Raw genomic sequence first — 12,169 nt, forward strand, 5'->3', positions numbered from 1 at the left:
GTATATAGTTATGAAAAGAACTGTTGAGTTTTTTGACATTTTGATCAATATACTTTGATCGTTCTCAGAAGTGAGAAGTATAAGTGTACTCAACAGCTTTTATACTACTGTATATATATATATGGTGTACCGCAACCTTTATATTAACATAGGTAATACTATTTTACCAACACTTGCCCTGCTAATATCTATTTTGAAAAAATACTTCACCGAAAAAGGGGGGTTTGTTGAAACTACAAGTTTGACTTTCCGTAAATGCAATGGTGATGACACGTTATTATTGTATAGTTTGTACAGTACTATACCTATTGCCCTAAAAGCTTCATCCTTACTTGTTAAACGCCAATCTATACAATTCTAACAAAATTCTTGCAAACATTATTTTAGACACAAAGCCAGGTGTTTTTCTGTTGGCTTACTTTTCCTAATTTCCGTCTCGTTCCTTTAGGCTATCAATGCAATAATTATGCGGTAAAAAAACATTTAGAATAGCTATCAACGTCTTGATTAAAAGTAAAACTGAAGTCTGTCTGTCATGGCTTATACAGTTAGGCTTTATAATAAACTCTTAGTGTTCAAACAAAATTATTTGCCAAGATTGACATCCTAAAGCTGTCTACAATATCAAACTTTATGTGGCCAAATATGGACATGATGATGTCATATCACTACCATATTTGAGCATATCACTACCATATTTGAGTACAACAGTACATCACTTATTTTTTTGTCAGACTAGTTTGATAGTGTAGACAGAGCTTTAGTTTATTGAAAGTTTCTATTCTATCAAATAACACATGTATTCGGATATTTATGAAGCAAGGCCATTTCCACCCCCTCTGGGTACTATTGTTGAAATAATGAGAACTTAAAAGACAAATTATTGAGAATGCACGATTTAAATTTGAACTGGATTAGATTTTAGAAAAAACTTGACTGGTGGGTGGGAAGGAAATTGGTGCACTGATTCCATAATAACAAAGATATACTGGAATTGAGTGCTGGTACGTACACATCGGAGCTAAAACGTACAAAAACATGTGTACAATTTAAAGGAGAAGAAAAGATATAATATTATGAAATTGTAACACAAATGCATTTGCTTGTTTTTTTTATTATTAAATAAAAAAACTCCAACAAAACTATATATAAAATATTATATAATTGTTTTCCTGCAGCTACATGACAAAAGTAACTGTATAAAACTTTATCACACAAAGTTCGATAAATCTGGTAAAGACAGAGCTCATTGCGGACAGATGAGCAGCGCCATCAATGCTGCATTTCGAAATGACATGATCTAATTATTTAAGTAGAATTTTGTTGAATGCGCATACTACGAATCCGCTTTTATTTATAGTTTTATACACTTTGGTCTATTTGGAAACAATAAATTCAAATAACATACTGTACAGTAATTGGTACGACATTCGGTTGTGTTGAAAAATATAGTAAGATTTTCAGACTTTTTGGTTTCGAATTTAAGAAACAAAAATTTATGGTAGCATTGCTGTAAATCAAATTAAATTTATGTAGTTAGATACTTGAATCATGACTGTATTTGTTTTTGTTGCAAATAAACATGATTATAGCATGTAAGAAAACCATAAAAGTCGTTTATGTTTATATCTATCTACCTAGGGAAGGTCTAAAAGTAGTTCAGTGTATTTTGTGCAGTGATGTTAGAAATTCCTTCTCAGAAAAGGAGTGAAAAAGTACAATATTTAACGGCATAACATTGTATGAAATCAATTTATGAAATGATTAATCAGTAGGCCTAGATCCCAAACAATGTAAATTATATTGTTAACAACTTACAATCATTGATATAATCTACAAAATAATACATAACTTTTCAAATTGAATTAAACAGAGGCAAATAGCCAAAAATAAGGTCTTATTTGACCATGAACTTGACGCAAACTTTTTTAAAGATTATTTAGTGAGTGCTGTGTAATGCTAGATTACTTAATAAGGATGAATTTATTAACGACAGACGCATGACATTAACATGTCTGTTGATTTGAACTACGCAAGAACACTAATTTCTACAAGCTATTACTGTACAACAATTTAGGAAAATAAGCAAAATTTACTTTGTTTACTAAAAGTTTCTCTGTCTTTATATTTCGTCTTAGGTAAGGTTCCTTGTACTTTATTGATCACAGAACTTAAGTTGAAATTTTTTCCTTTCAGAGGTAAGGATAGGACATGGAGGTATACGGTTACTTACTGTGTGTTTTACATATCACGTAATATTTCTGCATTTTATTTTTCAACCCCAACCCAACATTGTCATGTTCCAATCTAGGCTTTCTAGGTTATTGGGCCATATTATTTAGGTTATCAGACATGTCATATTCTAGAACTGAAATAATACTTTAAATAGGGAAATATAGAGAGATGTACAGATGATTCCAAGATTTTTTCTTTTTTTTTAATTGTGATTCTTAAACCACTAAGTTTGATATTCTCCTTGAGAATAAATTATTAAATTTCCAAAATTGATTAAATATTTACTGCTTAATATATATTTTAATATTATTTTATTGTGTTAAATTTAATGAGGAGGTCCTAAATTATAAAGGTTATAAAAAGCTTCCTAGTTGTCATGGACCATTAGTAGTTAATTGTGAGTCTTTTGTGTTTAGTGTGTACCGGCAAATTAATCTTTCCTAGTGCTGGGGTTTGCCATCCTGTGTTGAAATAATGGTAAACTTCCAGTGTCCTTAACCCCAGGTGACAATGCACTTTTGTCTTACTGAACAGGTTGGTGCAAAAAAGGTTGGTAATAAAAATTAATATTTTGCCATTGTTAAAATCACTGTTTGATAATCTGTAAAGTATTGTTTTCTCTACATAATCATAATTCTCCTTTCTTCCTACTTAGTTTATAATTGGACTGTGTCTGTAAATTAATAATAATAAGACTATTATATCATCGTACACTTACATAATCCTAATATATTATGTTTAATGGTAAATGTTTTCCTTCAAAATCATTTATAAACATTTTGTTTTATTCTGTACCACATTGCGTTATCTCTCTCTAAAATTTTGCATCCTAAAATACTCAGAAAAACTTAAAAAGTACTTATCTGGTGATATTATATTTATCACAAAATTGATATATACATAATAACAAAATTAGGTCAGTGAAACACTGTACTTTACAGTTGAAACTTGTTGGGATACTTTCAAAATTAGTACTGATAATGATAGTGTGTTACACCTGCCAAGCCAGGCCCTGCCCCAGGCAAATCTGTCTCTTGGAAGTAATAATATTTCATAGTGAAATATGTCATTGCATGTTACAAATTACTGTAGCCACACAAGTACAAGTAGACACTCCAAGCAATGAAATACAAGTCATCATGATATGATTTCATTAGGTGTATTCGATTGGAAACCTTTGGGCTTAACGGAAAGTCAGTTACATTTAATAATTTTAGAATAAACCTATTTGTTGAATTAGATAGTACTTAACGTTTGTACTAAATCATAACTCAATGTTAATATTATAACATTAACAATATTAAAGCCATGTAAGTCAACTGAAATCAGTCTATGACATTCTGATGTAAACAATATTGAGGATGGTTAGCATGCAAAGTATAACTATACTAATAACAACAAAGTTAAATAGGCAGTCTAGGATGTAAATTACATGATTGTGGTTTACTTTAACATTTTGAACAAATGTCATGATTTCTATTGCTAAGTACTGCACATTAACTATCAAGTTTGGTATGACAACTGATGAATGATATTAAAATTCCTTGCACATAATATAGTACTTGATCACTAGCAGGAATTAAACCTAGGATTATTAAGGCACACATGTACAGTACCATGACACAGTGCTAGTACAAATCTTGTTACATTGAGTATTATGAATTGTTGTTAGTTTTTTTAAAAATGCAATCTTTTCTATCTATGCTTCAATTTTATTTCATAATTTGTTCAAAACGTGCAAGTCATTTTTTTTTACTGTTTTTTAAATGTCATTTTTCCGCTTAGGGACAAGGACAAAATTTCTAAAAAATAAACTAATTTTAACACTATAATTGATGGTTTATGATCTAATATACATAAAATAAAAACATTTTCATAAAACACTGGCAATATTTTACAACTTTCTAGTAAAATTACTTTATCAACCACATTTCTTTCAATCTTAAAACAAAAATGTGTGCAATTATTTTTTATTTTTTGCCTTAGGATTATCAAGAAATACCAGTCACCTTTTCATTCATTCACTTTACCCTATATGATTGTATACTACTATAACTCTTGATTTGCAACCAATCATTTAACTTACTGTGAGAGCTAGATCATTAGCTGACAATTAACCTTTGAAAATCTCTTGTCATTTTAGAGCATCTTTGGTAAAAACATGTAAACCATTAATCCTGATTCCTCTCTGTGAAGAGGTTAAAGTTCACCCCCTTGTTTAAAGTGATCATATTCAGAATAATTTTAGAAATGAATTGAGTGATGGCCAACCCCTACTAAAGGGACACTTTGTTGGGTCATAAGTTACTTATTGATGCACCAGGTATCTAAGATCCGGATTTGTTCATAATAATGCCATTTTATTAGTCATCTAATAAGTATATGTGCTAACATTTTTATGGTTGAACATACTTTAAGTTTTTCACCTGTTTGTACCTGCACAAGCGAGTTGACCAATGAAAGTTTGAATAATCCATCACTTTTAATTGGTCGAATTTTGTGCGTTACACTTAGGTCCTCACGTTGCTTTCTAGTTAGTTTACCTCTATACTATATTAAGCTCTGTCTACACTATCAAACTTACAGTATGTGACAAAAGAGTGTGATGTGCCTAAATATGGTAGTTTTATGCCTAAATATGGTCATGATATGACACCATCACATAAAGTTTGATAGTGTAGACAAGGTTTAAGACTATTTATACTTAATTAAGCTATTAAAAAAAATTGTTGCTATAATTTGAAGGTGGTCACATTTAATTCTGTATAATAGATTAATGTGTATTTTTAACCTCAAAATAAATAATAATGATGAATTTTTACTTAATTATTTCCTCTTATACCAATAACAATATTTACCCTGGCCTTTACCAAATATACAATTTAACAAAATCCATCAATACCAGTGTTGCAATTGTCACTTGAATTTTGTTAACACTTTGATCAGGGGGCTTAAAGTGCTATAGCCCAGACAGGCTATTTTGTAGGCAGATTCATCAATGTCATTATAGGTTTAAAGGCTAAGTGCCAGTGGATTTATCGTTTAATCCTAAAAGAACTTAGGATATAGTATATAGTATAGTATAGTATAGGATTATGTTGAATCAATGATTGTATGAAAGTTTTAGAGTTGTTATATAATAATATCACAATAATGTTGAAATGTTAATATTGGTTGAATTGGTACTTATGCTACCATACACAAAGTCAATAAGTCCTGGTAGTGGTACAGGTGCAAAACTGTAAAAGCTTATTACACTAGGCTTTCTACAGTAAGTTTCTGATCCAATTTCTGTTTCGTTTCATCATCCTTCATTCAAAAATTATAAAAAAACAGTAGGAAAAAAAAAAGAACACTGTACATGCATAGCTTAGCACCTGTTGTATAATAACCTATACTGTACATATGAATTTGGATAGTATCAGTTCACTTTTGGTGTACTTCCAAATTTTGGCTAAATAATTGAACTTAAAAGAATTTTATTTATCCATTGAATGATATCAGTGTATGTATTCCACAGTTTAACAGGTATATCTCTGAGATATCACTCATAAAAAATTCAAGTTGGTATACAAAATAAATAACACAATTCAACTTACTCATTGACAACCTTGTAGGCCCGAAAACTGCTGTAATATTATTGGCCGGGCAATTCCATCGCTCCATTTTAAATTGTTTCTTACATTCTTTAATCGCCGATATTGCGCCCTCTAACACATTTGGGATGAGGTCTGGATGAAGAAGACATAGACGTCGCTGGCGTTCATTTAGCCATGTGTGTTGTTTGCAGAATTTGACGGTTTCCATTGAATTATAGTGAGGCACAACATCATACTTGCTGGGTGGTTCTGCATAAACTGTCCTTAAACTATAAAGATCAATCATAATCAATAATTAGTAAATTAATATGAAAAAAAATATATTTTTCCTATCCTTAATAGGAGCAGAATCAGTTGTAACCAAAAATTTACAGTGCATAACTAACTTATAAAATTCCATAAAAATTATACTAGTTAGTTTAAGGTAAAGAAAACTAAATAGGAGGGAATTAAAAAATTTAGAGGGCAACTAAACTAAATCTTAGACCTTAGTTTCTCTGTGGACAAACAACTGTTTTTTTATTCTGTGAGCACTGAAAAGACAGGGTGCATTTGTTATAATTAACTTGGTGTGAATTAGATCCAAGTTATTCGGGTCTCCTTCAAGTTTTTTAATCGAAAAGAAGACTTTGGTGAGAAAAATGTTTGTATAGTTAAACAGATTTGAACTTGGAATCATGTTGAGTGCAAGTCAAGTATGTCATAACAAACCACAATATTGAAGTATACAACTGTTATCTAGTTTTAAATTCAACACCCCACATTTTCCAGATGACAATAATATTATTTTTAATTTATTTTTAGTTTGTTTTTGCAAGAGGTACACTCCTGTATGTCCAAGGGAGACTGATGTATATCATAGGTAATTTAGATGTACAAGCTGAAATTACCAATGCACTAACAGTAATCTGTTATCAGTAATATGTGATACATACAACGAAGCATGCATGAAAAAGCATGATTAAAATTTAAAAACACAAAAGTGTTTGAATACAGATAATTTGGTTGTCCAGTATGAAATGACCCATTGTCCAGGCTGAAATGATCCACTCTCCAGAAAGGAACTACCGTTGGGGAAATCTAGGACTTCATAAACTAGGGAACACTAACCATAACATTATTAATAGTCTGTAAAAATATAGATGTCAACAAATAGTTCATAATTCCATCCTTAGCCCCTGGACCAGCCCCTGGACCAATGCACTAATAACAAGTATTATTCACAATATTATATTATTATATATTTATTATGATTTTAAAAAATACTGATGTTGCAAGGGAAAAAAGATTAATCTTTTTCAATATCATTCCCAAAAGTGTGAACATAAAACAGAGCTTAACACTTTTTGTGTCTGTCATAAATTTAAAGTTCTAACATGATTATCTGTGTGACATATGATACTTAAAATGACTTGCACTATATTTGATTATTACAAAGTATGATTCATAAAACAGTGATTTCTTCACATTGAATTATCATTAGAACTATAACTTAAAGAATTATGATAGAAGTTTAGTTTAAATCTATTATATTATTAATACTGAAGATTTCTTTTCTTTTTTATTTCCAGTTGAGCTTGAGGATGATAATAAATACGTCTTACCTTTACCTTATGATTGGGGTCATAGCCAAGACGTCATCAACATGGTGGTGCTACAAAATAGGGCTAGATAGACTTAGGCCTAAGGATTAGTAGCTAGCCTGGGCCTGGTAGTATGCACAGGGGCCTACTTAGTTAGCTAGGCCTAGGCTAGAGAGGCGTCTAGTTAGGTAGATATGCCTTAAGTCTACCTTCTCTAATTCTTATACCTTTTCTTTAATAAAACCACCTTTGTATGCTACGTTTCTGTGATCGTTTCTGTTATCAGATTTCTTTAGAAATCATATAAACATTTAGTCTCATAAGATTTCCTCGGTGGTTTAAAAATTAACATCTTATTTAGCAACGACTTACAGTCGAGACGCAGAGTGCTCAAATGACCGTTAAATCGCTAATTTTCCACTGCGCATGCGCCATTTTTATACCAGGAAGTAGAAATTGTTTACACTTAGCGACGAACCGCGATGAATTTTTGCATGGAAGAGCCTTCAGAAATCCAGTAAAATTTCACCAATCAGGAACCTAATTCACTTGCCAAATATGGTAAAGGCTTACCAAATATAGAAAGAATCTTCCCGCCGACTTTTTTTCGTATAAAACGACGGACATTTAAATCGGCGTCCATTTTTCGAAATCGTAGCTGTCGAGGGCTCACGTGAGGTAAGTTTTGATTCTTGTTTGTTTTGGTTTGAAACAAACCAGCCGATTTTTTCTTCACAAGCCAAAATTAATAACATTCTAGTATGTGTTCAATACACATATAATACATATTTTGAGAAAGATTTGGCTCTGTTCATTCATGAGAACTATTAAAATTTAGTGCAAGTTGAGCAGTCACTTTTTTCGGGCCGCCGCCATCTTTGTATGTATTCCTTAGCTATATCGTAGATAGCGCCTGTGCTTTAGCAGATCAATCTTTACCAATCACGGGGCTTTGGTTTGACATATTCGGTTTTGATCGACTATTTATTGATTATCACGCAATTATAATGTTATTTGAAGTTATATTTTGGGGAAATTTGTAATTATAAACTGAATAAAATACATTGAGATTTCGGTCTGTATATAGAAATAGGGCCGGTCTACTGTAACTAGTAGTAGGGCGGATCAACTGTCCACTAGGGCTAGCTAGGCCGATCTGTTTAGAAGTTTCCTATATAGTTATTTCGTACGGATTGAACTATTAGTAATTACCCTATGCTATTGGAACTAAATTTGTAATTTTTTGTATTATATGCACCTAGGCCTAGTCCCAGCTGTAGAGCATACTATCTAGGCCTAGCAGCTAGTCAGAGAAGAGCCAGTCAGCCGGCTCCTGTCCAGGCTATTATGCTGATGCTAGGCCAGCTGGAGTGTTCAACACTCGGCCAGAAATCGATGGTACCAAGCTCACCAGATGTACTAAAATAAACCTATAAAGGAAGTATACAATGAGACTGTAATATTTTCTTTTTATTTTATTTTGCAGGTGTTTGGATGCCAGCGTTTGATCACCTCAATTAGTCAGCATACCGTATCAAGCCAGAATGTCTGCTTACTGTTGTGAACCAACTTTCATGTGCATTTACTACGCCAATTTATATCAAGTTTAATATGTGTGCTATGTAAATAAGTTATAGAACTATATGATATATTTGATTTTATTTAATAATATTATAATAATTAGATTTGTTTGTCTTAGAATAGTATAAAAATAGTATTTTTACATGCAGTATAATTTTGAAAGTATTTATGCCAATACTTTGCCATAAAAAAATAAAAACATCTCGTTACATTCTGCATTGTCTAGGATTAATTTCAATAATAATAATATAGGTGCTATTTAAAAACAAAAATTTAAGAAATTTCAGCAGGTGGCTGGTTTCTGTTTTGTTTTTATATTCAATTTCCATTTTATTGGAAATTACTTAATCCAAACTAATTTAAATAAGTTTATAAACCAGTATTTGTTCCAGTTATATTGCCGTATAACTTTCATCATGGTAGTGTAAATATTGTATAGTGCATAATAATTACAGTATATATATTTATTTATTTTATCAGCATTTAACTTCTATCTAGTCTTTTTAAATGTTATCGTATTTATGTTTAAATTCGTGCTGCATAATTGTATTAGGTTACATGTTTCTCAGTTCTCCAAAATATACCAAAGAGATTCATTCAGTTAAAATTACACTTTTAATGTTTTATAACTCTACCAGAATCATTTTTGTATATTTTAGGAATGAGTTATGATGAGTTATGAGTTGAAATAAAATAAAGTATAATTTAAAAAAATTCTTCTTTGTGTTTTATTTTTATTATTTAGTTTTTGAAGAATTTGTGGTGTGATGATTGCAGTGATGGATTGTGCATTGTAAATTAATATTTATTAATTAATAACAATAATAAATGGAATTTAAAATTAAATCACATAAATACTGTAATGCAGTCGGACCTTGACAGTTTTTATTAAAAGCAGTCTGGTTCCCCTACGACTAATGCCATGACGTCATTTTAAGCCGTCTGGTGCTGTAAGGCTATTGCCATTACGTCATTTCTCTCGTCGGAAAATGGCTGCTATTTCAGAATTCATTCGCTTCACTCAAACGAATCCAGCCGTTTTTTTCTTCAAGAGAGTTTAACGATTTCCTTTGGTAGAAATGTTTGGAATATATATTTACGTCATATACCTAAAATCCGTGACTGTTCATACGATTTTCAGTGAGTTATTAAATTTTTTTCGACTAAAGTTACTCATCACTACGCCAGTCGCCGCTAGCCTACGCTAAGGTCGCCACAAACTTTCACTTGGCTAGGCTAAATATGATCGAATTTTTGAATTCTATACAGGTAAAATCCTTTAAATATTATTTATAAATACAAAATACCCTGTAAATCGTTAATAAAATCTCATAATTTTACACGGAAATTCAGAACTTTTTTCTCTCGATCGCCGGTAGCAATGGCGGCGATTCAAATTTCGAGATTGTGATAATTTCGAGGTCACGCAACTCTGCGTCTCGACTGTTATTCTTCCAGACGACGATGTGCTGTGCCCCCGTGGTGTTGGTGGCGCGGTGGTGGTGGTGTGTGACGTCATGACCCGTGGTTATCTCAAACGCAGCCAATTGGTCACAAGTAGATTCAGACAATTCTAAACTTTCTATCCAATCACGCGGTTCCAGTTCAGATCTTCACACTATTGATGGAAATCGAGTCTCCTTACTTTCTTGTTTTATACTTCCTGCCCCTGATATGTCGATCCATATTTTCTTTTTAATGATGACAATTTAATTAAAATCAATTAAAACTGTCATAATCAGATCAAATGGCAATGACTTTTTTTTTTGGTGTAGGCCTATTTGCATATGTCTGTGCAATCCTCTTTTATATTTTAAAGACTCCAGCAGAGTAGTACAACCAAACTTGCATGACCATAAACATAGCTGCTCAGAAAACGAAATAACTGTATTACCGACACCCCTCAGAAATCACATTTTGAACCATTGACACAACAAGCCGCCCTAGCGGCAGTACAAACACTCGACAGGAAAATAAACAAAAACACAGATAGGTGTGTGTGTGTGTGTTTTGTGTTAACATTGAAAAACATACCAGCATTTAACCAAATAGGAAGAGAAATATATCATGTAGGATTTTTTTTTAAAGGTACGTATCACTTCAGTATTTGCGAAATGATAATAAACAACTAGACCGTATTTTAAATTTGCTAACTTTTGGCGCACCGTACAAGCATTTAACTAACTTATAACAGTAAGACTACAGGGAATGACATCAATGATGTTAAGGTACATAGCCCTATATTTGGATATAGGCTTAACTTGAGATACTGTAGCAACTGAATTCAGTAATATTTCGATAACTAGGTGGGTAGAGTTAGTTTGCCAGTTGCGGAAATACTTTACAGTGTTGTAGGATGTATGATGTGAGATTGAATTAAATACAACCTTGTACAGGAATTTAAGTTGGGCTACAAGACATACAATAATAAATATAAGAAAACGCTTTATGACTACACTCACTTGTGTGTTTATCTGATAGCAAATAGATATTAAAAATAATTATTATAAATCGTTATTTTTAGCATGATAGGTAGTCTGATGACGTAATCGTGAGCAATTGCCCTATAGTGAAAATAATTTTTTTTGTATCAGATTTATAATCTTTTATGCAATTACCTTGACATTGAAAATGTGAATTATTAACCTTATGTTAAGAATACAAATGAAATGTATATTATGTGAACTATTAAGTATCCTTTGTGTTGGTCAGGTTTGTACTTTTATAAGCACGTTTATCGCTGTCTTCCAAGGCCTTAATTATAATACAATCATATTATGAAGAAAAGCTAATGAATTGGAGAAAGTACTAGAAGACTCCCACTAAAGACGTAAAAATTGGTTACGCAAAAACGTAAGCCTAACGGAAGTAATTGGTCCAATCACGACGTGATGAATGATGCCTGATTCATCGTCGTGAAATTACGTCCTAAGTAGTCTGGGTTCCAGACAGAGTTTTTACTAAATATTAGTAAAAAGATAAATATTTTTGCACATATGGCGTTTCATACGTATAATACTTGAGCTTGTTTTTTTCAGACAAAAATCGAAAAGTCGAAAACATAAAAGAAAAAATACATACTTGGGGCAAGTCTACAAGGTATGGTGCGCCCCGTATACAGCTTCGTTATGTAAGTATCAAGTACCCACCCCACTATGTTTTACTCCACGT

General features: G+C 31.8%; 1 protein-coding gene across 2 annotated transcripts in view; it reads right to left on the minus strand.

The window, feature by feature from the left end:
• The window catches only part of LOC140051226 (protein Wnt-7b-like), a 41,670-nt gene that overhangs the window by 21,867 nt on the left and 7,634 nt on the right, over positions 1-12,169 (minus strand). The window contains exons 1-2 of one of the 2 annotated variants that reach the window (XM_072096361.1): positions 7,645-7,788; positions 5,835-6,103 (exon numbers count right to left, since the gene is read on the minus strand). In XM_072096361.1, coding sequence (XP_071952462.1) covers positions 5,835-6,042 — 208 coding nt within the window. In that variant the 5' untranslated portion in view covers positions 6,043-6,103; positions 7,645-7,788. Of the gene's footprint in view, positions 1-5,834; positions 6,104-7,644; positions 7,789-12,169 lie in introns of those variants that run through there. The other variant, XM_072096360.1, reaches the window with a different exon arrangement.

This window comes from Antedon mediterranea, chromosome 6 (assembly GCF_964355755.1).
Source record: "Antedon mediterranea chromosome 6, ecAntMedi1.1, whole genome shotgun sequence".
NCBI classification, from domain to species: Eukaryota; Metazoa; Echinodermata; class Crinoidea; order Comatulida; family Antedonidae; genus Antedon; species Antedon mediterranea.